Below are 21,578 nucleotides of genomic sequence, written 5' to 3' on the forward strand. Positions count from 1 at the left end.
AAGGGATTTTGCATTTAGAAAGTTCTTGTAATGGGAAATCATTGAAAAAATGGTATCGTGTGCCGATGCTACCTGTAGTAATATATATCATAATACGACAGAAACTAACGTGGTATTTCATAGATTTTCGTACAAAAATATTCAGTTAACGAAAGAATGGTTGCATAGTTGTCGAAGAGCGAATATTGTAACACAAAGAGTGCTCGAACATGCAGCAATCACTTCACTGAATCTGATTATGAGGATGATATGAACAATAGGTTTCTGGGATTGCTGACAAAAAAGTTACTGAAGTCAACTGCTATTTCAACTGTTTGTATTCCTGACTTGGTTATTTATCAGAACACACCAAGGCAGCAAAGGCAACAAAAAAGAAAATATTTACAAAGTGCATTTGAAAGAAAGAATTTAAGTCCTAAAAAGCCATGTCTGGAATTTCAAAACTATAACAATAATAGCTATGAGGAGCTCACTGAAAATAATATTACTCAGCAATGTTGCAACTGTTCCAACTTCCAGAAAAATGTGAATAATTTAATCACAAAACTATTTTACAGACTGAGAGAAAGCAGCATTTGAAAACTATCTTCCAGCAAAGAAAAAGATTTAAAAGGAACAGAAAACTAATATTAGAAAAAGTTCAGAAACTGAGGAAAGAAATTAAAAAAGTGAATCAATAAAATGAAAAACTAAGAAAAATGAAAACATATGTTCAAAACATATTTACCGAAACTCAAAAATAAATGCATTAATGAAAAATAAGCGAATTAAATGATCTCCAGACGACATTTCAAAAAGCATAGCAATCAGGTCATTATCCTTAAAGTCATACGATTTCTAGAAAGAAAAAATGGGTATTCTGCTTTCAAGTGCAAGTACACTGAAAAGATGGTGCTCAAGGTTCAATTGCATTCCTGGCATTTTAAATTATGTACTGTTATTGATAAAAAAAATTTGCCAAAATGCAACTGACGAAGAAAGATTATGCGTATTAAGTTTCGATGAAATTCATGTGGATTCAAGAGTCTGTTATGATTCAAAATTAGATCAGATATTAGGTCCTTTTAAAAAGACTCAATTTGTATTGGTTCGAGGACTCATTTTGCAATGGAAACAGCCCAATTATTTTGATTTTGATCGTCAAATGAAGGAAAATCTTCTGTCTTCCATTTTGTTTGTACTTGTATCGCCTGGCCTTCGAGTCAAAGCAATTGTATCCGACATGGGAGGTAGTCAGACCCTTTGGAAAGAATTACAAATTTCAACAGTTAAATCTTTCTTTTACATTCCCAGGTTCAGTACCAAAATATGGGTTTTCGCTGATATGCCGCATTGAATAAAGCTTTTTAGAAACCATTTTCTTGATAAAGGTTTTATTCTCGGAAATGGTACAATTATAAACAGAGACGTTATATATGAAGTACTAATAAAAATATCGGAGAAATTAAACTGTGCTATAAACTAAAACCTCAATTTTTATCTGTAAAAGGAAACGAGAGAGAGAAAGTAGCACCAGCAAAAGCATAATTTTCCTCCACAACGGCTAAAGCAATTATGCATTTGACTGGTAATGCTGCAACAAGTAATTTTTTTTTCAGTAATTGATGGTATTTTTTTACATTATGAATTGTAGTGTACCATTACCCCTAGCAATAAGCCTTTAAAAGCTGTTTTCTGCCTAGAAAGCTATTATGAAGTACAAAAAGAAAAATTAAATGCGATTAAGCAAATGATTTTTGATCTCAGAGTATGCGGAAAGAAGACAATTTCCAGAAAAGTATTATTATATCAATAAATTCGCTTTTCGGTTTATTTGATGACGTAAAATCTATAAATGTGAAATATATTTTAAGATATTTTAAGACTGACTCAAGATGTATTAGAAAGCTTGTTTAGCCAGATACGGGGTCTAGGGCGTTTTAATGACCATCCGTCTCCACCAGACGTAATAATTCGCCTGAAAAGGTTGCTATTGGAAAACAAATTGTCTAAATTGACTGTGAAGATGTGAAGAAAGTTGAAGCATATTTGACAAAAGAGCTGTTAGAAACAGCTTTTTCTTCAAATGAAAAAACACGAATGTTTGAATCTTCCTTATACGAAGATTATTTAATTAATTACGAAGACATCTATGATGAAAGTACGTCACTTCCTTGGGAAACCGAAATTTATGATTCAACGAGAGATATTCTGCATATGAACAAGAATCGCTCACTTATGTGGCAGGTTATATTGCATCTTACTTTGGGTGAAATATCAAAAAAATTCGTAGATATTCCTAACGACTCAAATTGGATATTTTTATTATCTAAAGGAGAATTAACTGTACCATTACCAGTTTGGATGGAAACGATGATAAAAATAGAAAATGTTTTCCGTTCTTTTCATGGCAGTTCTTTCTGAAAAGGTAGAGGTGTAATTCAGAATCTTATTTCTGAACTTGAGAAACGTTTTCCCTCTGTGAATAAGAGTGCAGTTCGTTTATTTTGCCGTTTACGAACATTTATAATGGTTCGGCATTTGAATAGGAATGCAACCCGTGTATCGGCAAGAAAAGCTGACCAGAAAGCAAATAAATGGATGAAGAGTAATAGAGGATTATCGAACCAAACTATATAGGAAAACAAAATCATGTAAGTTGATTCATACTATTCCTACCAAAAATAATAATTTGAATCATTACTTGGTTTATTATTCACTTAATTTGTGACCTAATTTATGCACGTTTCAGCTAATTATTTGGACTACTATATAAAATATTATATATTATTATATACTAATTTAGACTGCTAAGTTTTACTATATAAAATAAACCATGAAATTCTGCATAAACATAAATTAGTATCAGAGCTTATACTTTTAAAATGTAAGAATATATGCTATTATTACAAAATATATAAATACTATTTAAAAATATTTAAATTATTTTTTGAGTAATTGAAGTTAAATAATAATGCTGATGTTCCATAATTATGCTTTCATAATAGTCATTGCAAAAGCTTACAAAATTCTACTACTCATTATCAACGTTAATTGATAATCAAAAATGAAAGAAGTGAAATTTGTTTCGTTTTAATGTGTTATGAAATCTATTATTAGCATTAAGTAATTTTTAATCAGATAGATGTGTAAAGTCTTTAGCATGTATTCTCATTTGAGACTAACTGATATTTTAACGCAAAAAGAATTCTTCGTAAATGTAGAAATTTACGTATGTTATCGGTGGGTTACTATTTACATATATTTAAAAAGATGATTACGAAAAAGAGTTACTATATTTAGGGTACACTCGACCTAAAAAATTAGTTATGTTTACGCACATGTGTTAATTAAAAAATTAGTTATGTTTATGCATGTTTTACTTACGTTTTACGCATATTAGAGTTTAATTTGGTATGACGTAAATACATTACTAGTTCATAAATAGATGCATGTGTATATTGCAATTTCATGAGCTAAAATTTCGGCTCATATTGGTTATTAAACTATTCTTCAAAGCGTTTTGACTCTCAAGCAACTGCTTAAGAAACTGAACAGCAGAACTGAGCAAGCGAACCCAATTACGTCATCAGTCTCTTCTTTCGGTTTCAGCCGCGAGAAGCTGATGAACTAGCCCTTTAGCCCTGGTGTAAACTAAGGCTCCTCTAAACCAGGCTAAGGCTCCTATGCGAATTTACACGCAGCGAAGCTAGTTCCTGCTAGGGGCTTCTGCTCGGCTTCTTTCCCATCAAGCATCTCCTTTAATCTTCTACTCGAATCCTGTAATAGACCAAATTCAACTTTATTAGAACTGAATAAGTAACCGCTTATATGAACTTGATGAACCAACTGGATTATTCTAGGCCTTAAAGGTTCTACAAAATTTGATACATTCTCCAATAAATGTAACACAAAGGAAATAAATTGCCAGGAAGAAAATTTAAACAAAACCGATTTTTAGATGACTTGTTTTTGATGAGTTTCTAACCAGCCCCTCTGGTTTCCTAACCCAAAGTCTCACGCCCTGACCTACGACGTGTTCGGTCGAAAGGAAAAATTTTCAGTACACTACTTTTTTCAATACTACAAATAACAGTTCATCGAAAACAGTAAGTATCATAAACAGTAAGATAACCGAGGTTATCTTACTGTTTATGATACTGATGTAACTGTTTAGAAATAACAAATTATGACTTGCCTTTTCAACAAGAAGATTTAGGTCCTTTATTAAAAAAAAAGGGGGACAAAGTAGTTAATTTTTTGAAAACGATTAGACGGCTGTGAAATAGCGAAAGAAGAATTTATTCTAGCTTAAAGCGGTATGTATAGTTATTTTATGACTGGGTTTTTACCTTTGCATTTCTTCAACATCGACCGACCCTGACCAAGGCCAAGTAGATACCAACCGACCCTGACCAAGGCCTTGCCCTGATGCAAGACGGACCTTGGCCCTGATGTGCCTTCCTGATTTCTTTTTCTAGTGCATGCGCACTAAGAAACTCGATTTTGCGGGTCTGTAAAAAAGAATTCTTGTTTCTGTTTTTTTTTTTCGTGTGCACAATCTGTTCATCGCTCATTAATGTTATTCTAATACTGTGTATATATTTTGATTTATTAAAAGAATTTATTCTTTACAAATTGGCGTTTAATAATCATCTAAATATCTGAAATTGGTGACCCGGACGTGATATGAATATGCAACTTATGATAAAAAGAAATTTCATAGTTATAGCAATAGAAATTTCTTGAATTTTATGACATTAGTTATGCATTAATTCCGTTTATATCTAATATCGTTGGATATTAGTTATATTTTCAATCACGATATATTCTCCCCAGTTAAAAATATTACAGAATTTTAAGACGTATAAATGAGAATTTTTAAAATGCACTTTTGCTTACTTTACCAACATTTATAATATAAATTATTATAATTTAACTGTAATTCATAATGATATTAGTAAATTAATCTCACCCCCCACGATATGTGTAGGCTCGCTCTTGTGGCAGTTTTGCAAACTATGGAACCTTGTACTGTCAACCTAATTTCTATGTTTATGATTAAGGTGGAATCTGGTGCGTATGGTAGCAAGTGTGCCCATTAAAAAGAGTGAATGTGTTGGTAATTGAATATGTGGAAAACTTGCTACTAATGAAATTTATAGAGTACGTTTAAGTAAGTGAACGTTTTTTCTTTACGCTTGTGTTTTAAAATGTAGGTAAATTCTCTAGGTTTTTCTTTTCTTTTCTTTTTTTTTTCGTTTTAAACATCGGCATGTTTAGAGTACTAACGGAGAAAGAGAACTTTATGGTTTTTCATGTATTTCACAATTTATCTCTGATCGCTGTTATGTTGTTTTTCTTTCGAGTTTCAACCGTTTGTGTATATCATTATATAAATATTTTTTTGCTTCTTATAACCTTTAGGTCATTTTAATGAAAATGTCTGCCATATTTAAAATAGATAGTCTCTTGCCCGATGTTTCATCTACAAGATCGTAAATACTATAATTTTTTATTGTTCGTCAGAGAAAATTGCGCTGTTATTAAATTCATGTTTCCTTTATTTATATTTGCCTACTGAGCGTGAGAATTGAAAGTGAGAAACATTTAAGATTTTTGGACGATTACTGTTCGTGTTGTAAGTTCGCGGATTTGAATTGCTATGAATACTAAGTAAATATTATTATCAGAGTGGTTAGGGTTATACGCAATGCTGTTCTGTTCAGCCCTTAGGATATACCGTTTCAAAGTTTTAGAAAAATGTATCTTTCATTTCATCATAGCACGAGTTGCGTCACTTGTATTCTAAGAAATAATAAAACTATATAGATGATTATATACGAAATTGTAAGACGTGACGATTACATTATTGTTTTGATTTGTAAAATTAAAGTAATATATTTCCATTTTGTACTTAAAATTTCCAGTTTAATGATTTCAATGAAGTATTGTCTCCCTCCCTCGAAAAAAATCAGCCTGTAATATACTGAAAAAATAATTGTAAACAGTTATAAAAATAATTTATTCCTGTAAATCAGGGACTCCCATCACTTTTGTTGCCTTGATCATTTTTAAAAGAATAGTTTTTTTTCATTGATCTCCTTGCATTAATCTCTCTAATACACAGTATTCAATATTATCATAGTATAAGTAATTGCACACGAATAACTTAACAATTACACTAACCATGCGAGCAGATGTTTAAAAAACAGTTTATTATTATTGTATTATTGTTTTTAATATTACTCATGTAAACAAGTTTTCAGATGGGGGAATCACAGAATCTTACCTTGCAAAAGTTCTTATTTAATTAATGGTATAAAATTGTTTAATTTTTATATCACCTTGTTAAAAAAGGTATTCAACCTCTTTGTTGCTTTGTTTAGTAAATTGTTGATTGACTATAACCTGTTTCCACCTGATAAGAAGGAAAGTCAATTATGTTTGTTTGGTAACAACTTTTATTAAGGATATTCTTCTAAGGTGACTTTTAAATTACAAAATTTAACATTCTCATGTGTTTTGGAAAAGTTTTGTGTTTGAATTTTCAGTGTACTCAACTCTTCTTGTACCATAATATCAAGATCAGAAATATTGCAGCTTAGCAAATCAGATTTTCCCTGTTTTGGAAGCAAACATCAAAATCTTCTCTTAAAGTTTAGAAGTGGCTTGTTTATAAAAAATATGACTTTTGAGAAAGTAGTCCTTTTCAATAATAGCCAATTGCATTTGTGTTTTCCCCATTATATTTATTTTATATGAATTCTCCCTTACTACATGGTATAGCTTTATAGCAATAAACTATTAATTAAGAATTTGGGAAAGATATATTTCAGGTGAAATATCGGTGAAAATTGGTAATTTTGTTTTTTGTGGCACCATTATTGTTTACGTGCAATGCCCTCCCAAGTAAAATAGCATCAAAAACATATTGGAATAAAATATAAAAAAATTATAATCTTATTAAACTGCACTTTAAATCAAAATGAAATGAGGAAATAACATAAAAATGAAAATACATGTTATCTTATCTGTGCAGTACAAAAAAGAAATATTAGCTTACCTTATTTAGAAATTTCAAAAATATTTTCAGTTTTTAATTTTACAGGAAATGATATAGGAAATTGGTGCTACTTTGGTACACGGTTGCACAGATTTTGGCGATTTTTCTTTTGGTGAGTAATACGACTTATGGTAAACTCATTGCTGGATAATTAAATTAAATAAAATGACATTAAGAACCTACATAATAGATAATAAAGAAAGAAAGCCATTATTTACATGAGAGAAACAGTCTTGGAAATGTTCTCCTTTCCCAACATGGGACTGAAAATTTCTTGGCACACTTCCAGCTAGAAGTGTTATGATATATGGGTAGACTCTACGGAAAATTTTAGGCCATTTTGTTTGAACTTTGAGGTTACTCAGAATAAGAAATATGAAAAAATGAATTAGGCCATCTCTAGGATTTGAACTGTGGATTCAGTTGTTTGCTGGGCATGCAACCAGTTAACACCACATGAAAATGCATTGGGGGCGATAAATGCCTTTCATTTCTGTTTCTAGCACACAATTATGTAAATTAATTCAACAGCTTTATGAAAAAGAATATTGCTGACATATTATGTATATCGCTTCGTGAACAGAATTCACGGTTGCGGGCACCTGGGAAGACTCCCTATCCCAATGTAACAAGTAGATAACTTTTTGATCGTTGAACAGCATATTGAAAGTCTTAAACAGATGTATTGTAGTCGGAAGAAGAATTTTGGCAGATCTGTAGCAGTAGGAAAGTTGTAGAGAGTTCATAACAAAGTAGAAAATCGTCATAAGAAATACGTAATTAGTGTGGAAGCTAAATATCCTCTGTAGTTACTCTGCGATCAGACATGTAGACATCAGGGATGGAGTGTCCTAGCTGAGTATATAATCAAGAGCAAGAGTTAGATGGTAATCTTTGCCAAAGAGGAGAGAATCTGATAGGGTAAGGTTTGAGCTTTTGTGCTAGGGGGAGGGGCTAGAGGCTCTCTTCAGACCATATGAATTTAGAAGGGCAGCCAAATAGTAATGAGGGGGAGGGGTTAATTTAGTATCGGAGCCTGCTGAACTTAAAGATATATTTTGCGCTTTCCACTGTGTGACTTAAATACATTGGAGAGAATTTAATTTTAGCTTGACAGTTATTCTGTATAGAATATAGTGTCTGACATTCTTAAGATAATGAGCTAAGGGCAATTATTCGTGATTGCTTTCATTAAGTTCTTCAATTATGAGGAATAATATATAAAGTTTATTTGAGTTTCTGAAGCACGTAGCTGATTGAGATTTTTACTAATAATATTTGTAAGTTTAGATATTTGCTTAAAGCCAAAGATGGACTCTAATGCTTTAATTACTTTAAATAGTTCTAGAAATACTGCAGAATTAAAATTTTGAGTTTGCTTGGGTTTAATTATGTCCTGCATTGAGAATATTAGTCTGTTTAGTCTCTGGCGTTTTGCTATTGGCTGAGGAAAAGTTAGGTTCTACGATTGGATTGGCTGCTATTATGTATATAAAAATAAATAAATGAACTGTAAGTTAAAATTTACTTGCCCTAGAGGGGGGGGAGACTATTATGTTGATTCATATAATTGTATGGCAGTATTTAAAAAAATGAAATTATGTGTTTTGAATAAAACTGGCATTTGTTATGTTTTAATGTGGAAATTAATACAGTACAAAGTCCATTATCCGGAATGATCTATAATCTGAACCTCAAAGCCACAAACTTACACATGCGCAGCGGACACGTGCATTAAACGCATTACGTAATGCGTTTAATGCACGTGTCCGCTACGCATGCACGCAGAGCGTTTACCCTTGTGCTTCCGATAGTGAAGAAAGTGACAGAGAGGTTATTGAAAACGAAAAAATTTCAATTGGCAAGTTAGTCAGTATTCTCGACACAATAATGACAGGACTTGAACAGTGGAACTTTGTAACTGAACAAGAAATTATGACTGTTTATAGAATTAAAGAGAAAGTATTAGCACAAAAAACGAAGCAACTTAAACAACTTACATTGATAGAAATGTTTAATAAAGTAAACAAATAAATATTTTTTTTTTTTTTTTTTTTTTTTTTTTTTTGTAAATTTTGATACCTTTTAAATCATAATTGCTCTTTATTTCATAAATTACGGTTTCATATTTTTAATTGTATAATTTCTGCATGCCATCTTACCATATTTGTACTGTATTCTATTAAACAAAAATGAAACAAGTTTTATTCTATATATAATGTTTTGTTTGTTCTGGTTATATTTTTGCTTATCTGTTTAAATTCCTTTTTTCCCTCCAGGTTCTTGATTTTTGTCAAAAATGTCTTTGAGGCCGAAAGTCGTTGATTTTGATGCAACGTGGTCCCTTCTCAGGGACACAGTAGAAGGTGTTATTACATTAGGACACATTGACCGTCATGTCTGGAATGATCGTTTCACATATCCTTCATTGTTTGTAATTTTATGAAGTAATAATGTAAAACCTTTTAGTACAAGGTAGTGATACATAGTTGGACCATTGCAAATGCATTGGTCTAAATTATATCTGGATGATAATAAAATCAATAAATCAAAACTAAGTGCCATATAAAAAACAAATAAATAAGTAATGTAATGTAATTTTTTTTAATAATACAAATAAAAAAATTATTGAGTGTTACCACATTTGTCAATAACCACAACTATGTGTCGTTGCATTGAGTGAAAGTGCCTTTTGATATATTTGTAGAGAATGGGAGTTCATCTGGTGTAGCCGCAGGTGCAGCTAGATGTTCTCCAGTCATCAAGCAGACATGTTTGATGAGCAATAGGTATGGAAAACTGGTAAAGCAAGGTAATAATCCATTGTGGTAGCCTAAGAAGAAAGTTTGAATATAGTGTGCAATTTGTGGTCATGGATTATCCTATTAAAATGTGGCTGCAGGCAAACTTTGATGTGAGGAAGGAAAGGAGGCTGCAAAACCTTAGAGATATAGTGTTGTCTAAGCGTACCGATAATGAATATAAAGGAGTGCAGCAGTGGAATCCAATACCACCTTGCACCATAACATCTGGTTCAGGGCCAGTATGACAATGGATAATACAGCAGTTGAGCAGCATTTCTTCATATTGTCTCCAAACACTAATCTGACCATCATGGTACTGTCTGCAGAAGCATGATTAGTCTGAAAACACAATGTCATGCCAATGAGATGTATGTTTCCTCCTTCAGTATGCTTTTGCACCTGAAGATTACAAACACCTTTGATTTAAAGCAGGGGCGTAGCCAGAGTTTCCAGCGCCCGGGGACAACTGAAGAATTTGCACCCCTTTCTGTGTGCCAAGAATGGAAAATATTTCATTAAAAAATTTCGTAGCATCAATTTGGTGCCCCTTGGATGCTGCGCCCGGGGACACATGTCCCCCCTTGCCTCACCCTAGCTACGCCACTGATTTAAAGGTACGTGAAGCATTGGATGCTTACTGGACAGTTCATTGTACTACAATTGATGTTGAATTGTTAGTGCAGACACAGATTGCATTCACTGGGATATAGTTGCGGATGTGGCAGTGCTTCATCAGTGCCATGTGCACAATAAGCTTGTCTTTCTATGAGGTATTGCAACGAGGCGGTTGCTATTGCTCCTGTCTGTCAGTCGTTACCTCATGCCTCTACCAATTCCATATTCGCATGGCTGTTCCTTGGCTACATGTGACATGATAAGCAGTTTCCCATAAGGGTAATTTGCAATCTCTGTGTGCAATGGTTCTGCCGCATTTGAACTCGTAAACATGCTCAAATGATGCTTGTGTTTTTCTATGAGGTATAATGAAGCTGCACACATAAAATTTCTCGCAAGACAATTCATGTTAATCAAAATGGTAGTCTTTATATACAGATTGTAGGAGTGCTGCAGTTGCCATATATGCACTGAAATCATAATCATTTGCATGTTCCATTGTGGTACACACGTGATGCGAGTTTCGTATTGTTGGGATGCTTCTTTCATGATGATACATTTTGGTTGGCTAGCAGTTTAATTCAGAAATGTGAATCTGTTAAAAATTTTTTGGCTGCTTCTTGGAAAAGGCCAAAGAAATTTTCAATATTATTTTTATTGTGTTGTTTTGTTTTTGTTCCAGATTCGAGTTAAGTTCTGGTCTGTTAAGTACCAATTTTGATTTAATTATTATATCTTGATTATATATATATATATTGCTTCAAAAGAAATAAAGTATAGTTAAATTTAATTTTAAATAATTTTCTTGTGGCAGTGCTGTAAGGTTTTTATGAATAGAGAACTTTGTATTGTGTGTATATATATATATGCACACACAGTACAAAGTCTGAAATCAGGATATCAAATAACTGGAATAATCTGTTATCTGGATCATGTGCTTCGTTTCGTTAGTGTAGCAGAGGAGAAGGTTGCAGTGACAATATTCCAATCGTCAATCAGTGGATGGCAAAGCATATATCACGGTTTACTACAAATTGTGCAGAAAGTGATAAAGAGGTTATTGAGAATAAAAAGATCAGTTATTATGTAGTGGAAATTCTCAACTCTGCACTGAAGCAATACAACTTAAAATGAGAAATTATGTCTTGTCTATAAAATTAAAGTGAAGGGAGATTGCTTTAACTTAGGTTGAAAGAAATTTTTAATGAAACAGCAAATGTTAGCCTTTAGTTCTTTTTTTAAGCTTGTTCTGTTGAGATCACAAATGTTTCATTATTTCACAAATAAGATTTCATATTTAATTTGTAATTTCTGCATGTAATTTTACTATATTTACATTGATGATCTATAATCCAGAAATTTCTAGAATCTCCGAAGTCCTGACAATTACTAATCTCTGACTTTGTACTTCGTTTATTTGCTTCACAGTAATGTGTGGAATAATTACACTTTTGTAATATTCATATTATTGTATTGTATTTAATTTTAAACATTTGAAATTTGGGTACTCATTTAATTCGATAATTAGCATTATATTATATTTAATTTTAATATATAATATATATAATAATTGTATTATATTAATTGGATAATTATTTTATTATGTTTTGTCATGGAAAGTTATGAGTTGAATTTCTGTAAGTTCTTGTTTTATAAATTTGCATGGGTATGTCATGTTAAGCATTTCGAAAATATAATTTTTTTATGGAAATATACGTATTTTTCCTTAACATTTTATACTGATGTGTATGCTTTGTGTGTGGCTTTCCCAGAGCCATTAGGTGATAGATTATATGTGGAAACAAAAAAGTATCTTGACGAGCATGTCAAGAAACTGCATCAGGTAAATATAAATAATGGTTTTAAAAATTTAGTTTTTTCTAGTTAAAATATTTTTTGTAATTAAAATATGAAACTTATGTGATATGAAGTCTGTATAAAGTATATTATTAAATACAGTCAAAAGTCGTTAATTCGGACACCCATAATTCGGAATGATCTATAATCCGGACCTCAAAGCTAAAAACTTTCTGCGCATGCTCCGCGTCGACACATGCGCATAGGCGTTTATGTGTGCACGTAAGACCTCTTACGACTGCACGTTTGCGTGTGTGCAAGCGCAGAATATGATTTCACGTGCGCGTTTTATGTATAACGGACGGTTTAAGCTAAAATTATCTAATTATCTATTTCAGTTAATGTTGATGATTGCGTTCTTACTTAATTTTCAAATTGGATCCGGCTTATTATTTTTTGCAGACTGTAAGAGCAATACTAAAAAAGTAAACTTGAACTTTCGATTATGTCAAATAGAATTTTTGATTCTGGAGCTCCCAAAGGATCGTACAAAACGAAAGTATGTTTCGATGTCCATCAAACAAAAAGTGGAATTGCTGCAAAATATGGATAAAGACATAAAGAATGTGACAGAGAGGTTAGTGAAAACGAAAAAATTTCGATTGACAAGTTAGTCGGTATTCTCGGCACAGCAATTAACGGGACTTAAACAGCGGAACTTGTCTGTTTATAGAATTAAAGAGAAAGTATTATCACATAAAACGAAACAACTTACATTGAAAGAAATGTTTAATAAAGTAAACAAATAAATATTAACCTTTTTTTTTGTAAATTTTGATACCCTTTAGATCATAATTGTTTTTTATTTCATAAATTACGGTTTCATATTTTTAATTTTAGAATTTCTGCATGCCATCTTACGCGATTTAAACTGATGATCTATAATTCGGAAAAATCAATAATCCAGAATCGGCGAAGTCCCGACGAGTCCGGATTAATGACTTTTGACTGTATTAAGTTTATGTAGTAGGAAGTATGTTAATTAAAATGTCAAATTTTATTTTTTTCTAATTAAAGTATGAAGTATATATATCTAGTTGATATGATGCAATGTATATATGTATGAAAACCCTTGTATGTGCAAAGTAATAAATATATGTACGTATGCATAGGTACATATATTTATTACAGTCGGGGCCTTCTTGCTGCTGACTTACCGACTACTCGATGACACAAAATGTAGAATTACAAGTACAGAATAAAAATTATTAAAAAAAAAGGTCAAATTATAATCCATATCAGGTTCTGTGCTGTGTTTGTGTTTGAACGTGAACTTCATTCACCATTGAGATTTGTTTGCCTGTTAGGCTACAGTCTTAAACTTGCATTTTTTTTTTAAACTATGCAGTACCCTACAGAAAGTATAAGCAAATTTACCTAAACAAGTGATTTGGCTCTTTTCTTTAGAATGCAGTATAGACCGCACCATGAATAAACTTTATATATCTTCTGATGTAACACTTGCTGTTTTTTTTTTTTTTTTTTTTTTTTGTAGATATATATATATATATTTGCCCGGGGTTGGCACTTAATTCCGTATGGCCGGGGCGTGAGCCTCCCTGTCGCTTTGCGTTGTAGATATATATCTCAATATATAAAGCATATTTTCATTTGAATAAACCTTTTTTCATTTTAATAGAAATATATATATATATATATATTTCAAAATGTTGTGCTGGGGTGAGTTTATTTTCTGTAACTGTTAATCACTTGTTGTTCCCTTAGAAATAAATATGAAGTTTCAACTTTTTCTAATTAAAGTAATGAAGTTTATGTGATATGAAGTATGTTACAAAATATGTATGTAGTATATTATGAAGTAGGGTATGTTATCAAATTTATGCAGTATGAAATATGCATAAATTATTATTTAAAATTATTAAAAGGTGAAGTTTCAATTTTTTTAAATTAAAATAAGTTTATATACATGTTTGAGAAGTACCTAAGATGTACCCAAAAATAATGCAATGCATTTAAAAATAATTATGTAATATTTTACACTTGCATATTTCAGTCATCTTCAAAATGCTCTTTCCTCTGACAGCAATACATTTACCTCAGCATTTTGTGTACTGCTGGAGATACGGAAACATCTCTGAAACTCTTTGTGCAAAATATTATTTAAGGCATGTAGTCTATTTTCTAGTACTTCATCCTCAGTGCTGAATTGCTTTCTGAGAGCAGTGTTTATCTGTGGAAATAGGAAAGTTGCCCTGAAGAAGGAGATTTTGTGTATAACTTGACGGAGACACAAGCAAAATTCTCTTCTCTTCCTGGAATTGTCGGAGAGAATTTCCTATGAATAATTTCTTCGCAATATTCACCGATATCTTTGCATTCATTTATGCTCATTAATGGATGTCTAGTGTCCTAGAAGTTTTCATTTGACGTATATTTGTGATTTCAAAAAACTACTTGTACACACTTGAAGTTTACTTGAAGCATCATTTTTTAATTTGTAAGCAATTATAATATCATTAATAATTATAATTCCTTGTGGCAGTCTTAGAATTGTTCTGGACTCTTCTGAAAAGATGTGTTTTATCTTTTTTTTTAATTTCTTTTTTCCATTATAATTAATAATTATTTTTTTTTTTATTTTTCGTGGTGCCTTATTGCAAAAATCTGTGAGATAGACAAATCTCTTTGCTTGGACTACTGCCATTTGGGAAATTTTGGAAAACGTGATTTCTAAGCTATGGCTAAGTAAAATTATATCCAAATATGAAGGCAGTACTTTAATAGTATTAGCTGACGTTCGCAAATGAACTGTCAATATCACCACCATGATTCTGCTTTCCTGGCAAGGATTGTGGCAGTCTTAGAATTGTTCTGGACTCTTCTGAAAAGATTGTTTTAATTTTTTTTAATTTCTTTTTTCTATGAGTGATTTTCCTTTTTTATTTGGTTAAGAGTCAGCTTCTTGTATTGTTTCCACATCAGCTCTAGGTCACTTAAAAAAAAAAAAAAAAAAAAAGATAATAATGCAATGTAAATAAGCATTTGTTCTAGATCAATTAGATCAAGTTCTTATTTGCATTGCATTACTGTTATTTTGGGGGGGGGCGTACCCTTTTTCCATTGAAAATACTTGGGACAGTGTTTGGTTAACCCCTGTTAATTTACGCTGCACTTTGTGTGTACTAAATTTGTCAAATGATGCAGAAGTGATCCACTGTTTCCTATGTGGTATTTTCATGTGAATTCTATTATTTTTTTATATGAATTTTTTTAAAAATAATCCTGTTGTAAGATTTATCGTAAGTTTTTAACAGATATTTTTAAGTTAAAGCTCCTTTCCTAGCTATTCTAATTTTAACTTACAATTTCCTACCAGAATGTGTTTTTAGAATCACATTTAATGCAAATGAGCAGAAGCAGTATTTAAGTCGGAGTTCCTCTCACTTCGGGAGAGAGAATCAGAGTTTTTGACTAGTGCCTGTTTGCCTTTTGACCATATCTCTCTAAGCTGTTACTATGCTGGGCCATATTATGGTCCCTTGATAGATTTACTAGCTAATTCGATATTTAGGGGCCAACTAGTTACGGCTACATCTCCTTATTTAAGCATTAGTTAAGCTCTTATTTCTTACACTTTTGAGTTTAAGCCCAAGTGGAGGCATAGCTGTGCGCCCTGAGAAAGGGGCCAACTGTATATTTTTATTTTCAGCAATAAAGGGTAATTAACCCTTTGTGAGTTTTGTTTCTCTTTCTGGACTTAAGCGTTCTGGACATTTCCGTTTCTGTACTTAAGCGATTATTCGCTTAGCAGTTTACTAGGTTCCTCCTCGCTTAAGTTGTTACGTAAAAGGGAGGAATGCCACACTGTTCTTGCAGAAACTTTTTAGAACATTGTTTCTGCATTTTTATCATATGTGCACTAGAATTGCCAAGAAATGAAGCAGGAAATCATTTCCAGACATCATATTTTGCCACATGTCTGGAAATAATCCCCCCCCCCAATATTTTCCTTCAGGGTGTTTGTTCTCAGAACCTTTTTTGTTTATTGGATGTTTATTCTGTGTGCCTTCTATGTTATGTATGCTTTAGATTTGACATAAAATAAAAAAAGTGATCTATTATTTCCAGGTGCATAATATTTTGACAAAATTACTAAAGTTCTCAAATTTTCACACAGTTGACAAGAGTAAGAACTTGTAATTGTTTTGAAAGAAGTCCTTTACTTTTCGTTTAGTAGAATTAATATGGGCTGTGGCCTGGCCCATATAAATTCTAACTTAGTTTAGGTTATTTAAATATAGCAAAGCACACGAGAACTATTTGCTAAAAGGAGGGTAATCTAGATAGAGGACTCATATTCACATTATGTGTGGGAAAAACCATAAAAACCAACCATGCAGCTGACCCGTTCATCTGAGTTTGAACCTGTGTTAAATACCTGTATTCGCATGGTTACTAGTGGGGCCAAAATATCAGTCTCCTGCAGCTGTGAATGCAATTGATTACAATACCCACTGGAGTGTCTAAGACTTCATGCAGTCATTATTTCACTGACAGAACAACCAACTAGCAACTGATTTGCGGTGGACCATTTCACCATAAAGTAGAAAAGAAATACACAATAAAGTTTGCATATTTCACATACAATTAATTATTTACAAATGTGGGATTTAAGGAAATTACACATAGTTGGAAAATCATGTCAATTATCAAAGAACAAATTCATCACATTTCATAATTAAGGGCTAAATCTCTTGAGATATTCTGTTGTATTATTGTTTCTAAAATTATGCAGAAAAAGTTTACACAATTTGCCAAAATTTCTTGAAATTTTAATGAGCTGTTTCAGAGAAATCACTCATGCAAGCAGAAAACTCATACTTTTAAGAAATCTTAATTTGGAATTACTTTGGAATCTCATTAGCACATTACTCACTTAAAATTAATAAATATATAAATAGATATGCTAATAAGTTAACTTTTTTGTCATGCATAACAATATATTTGTATAAAATAATATACAGAGACATTTTATATATTATTCAAAGGTTTCCACGCAAGGAATTTGTTAAAATGTTAATGTTAACAAACCATCTGGTTCTTTAAATGGCAAAATTTTAGAAAGATGTTTTCCATAACTTTTGATGTAGAGCAAATTTTTGCATATGATTTGTTTTTATATACTTGCAAGAAATCTAATTTTAATATAAAATCATAAACAAAATTCAGTTTTTTCCAATTGTAAAAATTTACATTTCATTTTAATTATTAATGCTTTTAGTATATTTTAATAATTCTAAAAGCTGCATTTAATAGTAAAAGATTTTTTTTTTAAATGTAAGACAGTCTGAGGTATACAATAGGTTAACAAAATTATTAAACTAAATGAACTTAATATAATATGGCAAGATATGGATAATATAAGCATGTCAAGAAAAATATGTCTTGATGATGGATAGGCTGAAAGGCAAAATTGCATTACATCGAAACAGCGGCAGTGAATAGTCCCATTCCCCACTGGAAGTAAAAAGTGCTGTTTCATCGATCTACTAGTACCGAAATATTTTTCATGGCCAGAAGGTACTAATCAAGGGGCCTCGGCTGTTATTCAAAATATAAGAAATATTCAAAGGGGATAATATCTTATGCTAAGCATACCTTTATTATCTAATTAAAATACATTTTGCCCATCCAACACAGTATTTAAAAGTTTTTCCTCTTTTTCAGCTTGTGGTATCTTCTCAGGAAGGTCTTCTTGTAGCTTATCATAAAAGTTGGACTCAGTACAGCCAAGGCATCAATTATTTAAATAAATTATATATGTAAGTTTATCATAATTTTTTCTTGATTTTTTTTAAGTCTATAGCAGGCATTTTAATTTTAGCCTAGAAAGTAACATTTATGTAAATCTATTTTTATTCCGTTTTTCCTTTTTTTTTCTTTTGTTGCTTTTGCTTTCTTGTACGAAGTAAAAAGAAATTATTGTAATCGTGGAAAATGTTGGGTATCTTATTTCAACAAGAATACCCAGGTTGACCGCCATCGAATTTTTTCCCCCCAAAAAATTAGAAAACTGATTTAAAATGGATTCTGAAGATATTTTTTTCGTGGTGTTTGTATGTATGTACTTTGCATAATTCAAAAACGAGTAGCTTCAGAACATTGAAATTTTGTATATAGAACTGCTATAACATGTAGATTTGCACCTCCCATTTTGGTTGCAATTGGCTGCACCAAAAGTATATAAATATATGTATATATATCTACTCTATTACTCGGCTCAGTGAACTCAGTTTCTTTATTCTTATATATTTGTAAATTGTGCATTTTTTGCTTTAAAAATGATTGAATTATGTTGTTCTTACCTTCTGGTTAAGGTTTTTGTGCCTTACATGTTATAGTTGTAGAATTATCAACAATTTAAAAGTTAAGTGCCGCTAAGCCTAATTTTTTTAGCATAGCAACCATATTTGTTTTTACATTTGAAACTTGGTAGAATAGTGGATTTGTTGCCAATCTAAAGAAACTAAGCTTGACAACAACCTAGTAACGTCTTCTTTTATTATTGAGAATTAAATTATGCTTAATTTATTCTGGAATTATCATTTAGATTATTAAATTATCCCGTATATTGACTCAGCATAGCATCCAGAGCAAATTAAGGCAGTTTCTAAGCCTTTTTCGAGTGAGAACAAAGTAAACTTTCAGTTTTGTGTACCAAAAAAGCTGCCTTCTTGCCCACTGGCCAAATTGCTTGTTTTTGCATAGAAACTGTAATTTCAATTGTATTTTTTTTTATGATTGTTTTAACTGCACTTGGTATTTTATGTTTTTCTATATCATTAATTTTTTAATGAAAATATTTTGAATTTTTTGTGTATTTTCGCCTTCCTGGTATATGAGAACTGAATTAATTAGTAGTGCATGCACATTAGGTAAGTGGTGCTGAATTGTGTGTGGAAAACTGTTTATTTTTATTTACTTTCTTTTATACAAAAAGAACCAAAACAGTTCTTACCTTTTTGGCCAGTCAGAAAGAAAAGAAAATCATAAAACAAATAATATCACTGCTAATCCTCATCACCGTCAGTATCCAGTGCCCTTTGCCAACGGGTGGTTAGCTGTGCTATGCAATCGCGGTAAAACTTGGGTGTCTTGGATGCAAAGAAGTCCATGAGGACCTTTTCGAGGTCTGACTAGTTGATAAAGGATTTCCTAAGAAGATGGTTGTACCGGGTATGGAAAAGGTGATAGTCTGTTGACGTGAGGTCTGGGGAGTATGGTGGATGGGGTAGTGTTTCCTAGCACAGTTGCTGGCCTCCTGAGCACATGCGACCTCGCATTGTCATGGAGGAGGAGTGCACCCTTATGATTGACCAATGCTGACTCTTTATCCATCAGTGCCTGATGCATGCATTCCAACTGCTGCGAGTACAGGCCTGCTGTGATGGTTTAGCGCACTGGCAGGAGCTCATAGTGCACCACTTGGTGACTAGTCCACCAGATACAGAGCATGGTCTTGTGTGGGTGGAGAGAAGGTTTTGCAGTGTGAGGCACAGGGTCCCATGGTGACAACCAATGTCTGGAATGCCTGGGTGTGTTATACTGGACCCACTTTTCATTGCTGACGAGTACTCAATGAAATATGGATGCATTTCGGTACCGAGTAAGCAATGGCAAACAGACAGCAACACGCTGTTGCTTGTTTGCAGCGGATAGTGAGTGGGGTGCCCACTTTGCTCAACTTGTATGCCTTGTATGCAGTGCAAATGATGTTTGATCATTTCATCAAATACCTGGAAGCTTAGCACATGTTTGGCTGGTGTCACTCTCTATGGCTGCTGTCAGGGCCTCATCGTCCAGTGCTTGTGGCCGACTGCTGCGTGGTGAATCATTAACAGACATATTTCCTGACCTGAACTTCTGGAACCATTGCCTAGCAGTTCGGTTTTTAATGGCATCATCCCCAAAGGCCGGGCAAATTTGGTGACTTGATTCTGCTGTTGACAGGCCCACTTTAAAATCATACATCAAACAACTCCGAACGAGCGACTTTGATGCGTTTCTTTTAATCAGTCGCTCTTGACATGGCAGTTAGAGGACTTGAACAATTTAATTTTGTAATTGAACAAAAAATTGCATCTACCTATAAAATTAAAATGAAAGTATTAGCACACAAAAAAAAAGTAAAAACAGTTTCTCTTAAAAGAAATATTTAATGAAACAAATGAATATTAAGCTATTTTGTAAATTTTTTATTCTATTAAGGCTATATATGCTTCATTATTTTATTTTGTGCTTGTAATTTTATAATTCTTACACATCTTATTCGATTTAAACCGATGATTTAAAATCCAGAATTTGAAGTCCGGATGATTCCGGATCTCGGGCTTTGGACTGTACAAAAACATGTATGTTTTCATAAATATATGTATGTTTACATGAAAACACCCACAAAATCATTTATGATTATACAATTTTCTGAAGATTGTTTTTATTATTTTATCAAAAACAAACACAAAAATTCAAAATAGATTTTATTGGATTATTATATTACACTGGAGGCAAAGTTTCCAATTTTTGTGTAACAGTGCAATTTGTTAGACTCTTGCAGGATAATACTGAGCTGAAGATATATCATACTAAATGTTAAATAAATTAAATCTGCTTGATTTTATTTCTTTTCTCTTCTCTCAGTTTTCATAAATCAGGTTTTGAGTGTAGTTGAAATTGACAGAGGTTTCTTAGGTTATATTATTAATCAAGCAGTTAAAAAAGTTCCGCCTGAGTTCAAGCGAAAGCATTCTTTTTTTTTTTGATCAATTATAAAAATTCAGTGTGCATTCATTTCTTTTCCTTGATTAGTTATATATAAAATTGTGCATATTTTATGTAAGTTTAACCATCATATTACCCCTCCCCCCTACCAATAAAACAACAGTTAATTACTTAAGACCCTCATTTGAGCACCAAGGTTATCCTACCCAGTATGGTTTACATTGATTTTGACCAATTTTCTTGAATCATTGAAATTTCACACTAAATTAGTCAAAATTATTCAGAAAATGTCTTCCAGTGGTGAATTAAATTTCCTGGGGACATTTCACATTCATTAAAATCTTTTGATTCTGCTTAATGATCTCAATTCCAACCCATCTTTATATTTCCTAGTTGCTTTTTGTTTACATTTCAGTTATTAGATGATATCAGTGACTTTGCTTACTGTTATTTAACTAGAATCTTTTTGCGGCAAGTATTTAATTTCCTTAACATTTATTTTTAAATGCAGCAGTTTT

General features: G+C 32.1%; 1 protein-coding gene across 1 annotated transcript in view; it reads left to right on the plus strand.

Annotated features, from left to right (window-relative positions):
- The first annotated feature begins 5,003 nt into the window (after positions 1-5,003).
- The window catches only part of Cul2 (cullin 2), a 77,344-nt gene continuing 60,769 nt past the window's right edge, over positions 5,004-21,578 (plus strand). The window contains exons 1-4 of the mRNA XM_085812119.1: positions 5,004-5,155; positions 9,325-9,461; positions 12,203-12,307; positions 18,010-18,104. Coding sequence (XP_085668245.1) covers positions 9,345-9,461; positions 12,203-12,307; positions 18,010-18,104 — 317 coding nt within the window. The 5' untranslated portion in view covers positions 5,004-5,155; positions 9,325-9,344. The remainder of the gene's footprint in view (positions 5,156-9,324; positions 9,462-12,202; positions 12,308-18,009; positions 18,105-21,578) is intronic.

Source organism: Stegodyphus dumicola, chromosome 2, assembly GCF_044657685.1.
Source record: "Stegodyphus dumicola isolate Sdum_Otavi_A_Nest chromosome 2, ASM4465768v1".
Lineage (NCBI taxonomy): Eukaryota > Metazoa > Arthropoda > Arachnida > Araneae > Eresidae > Stegodyphus > Stegodyphus dumicola.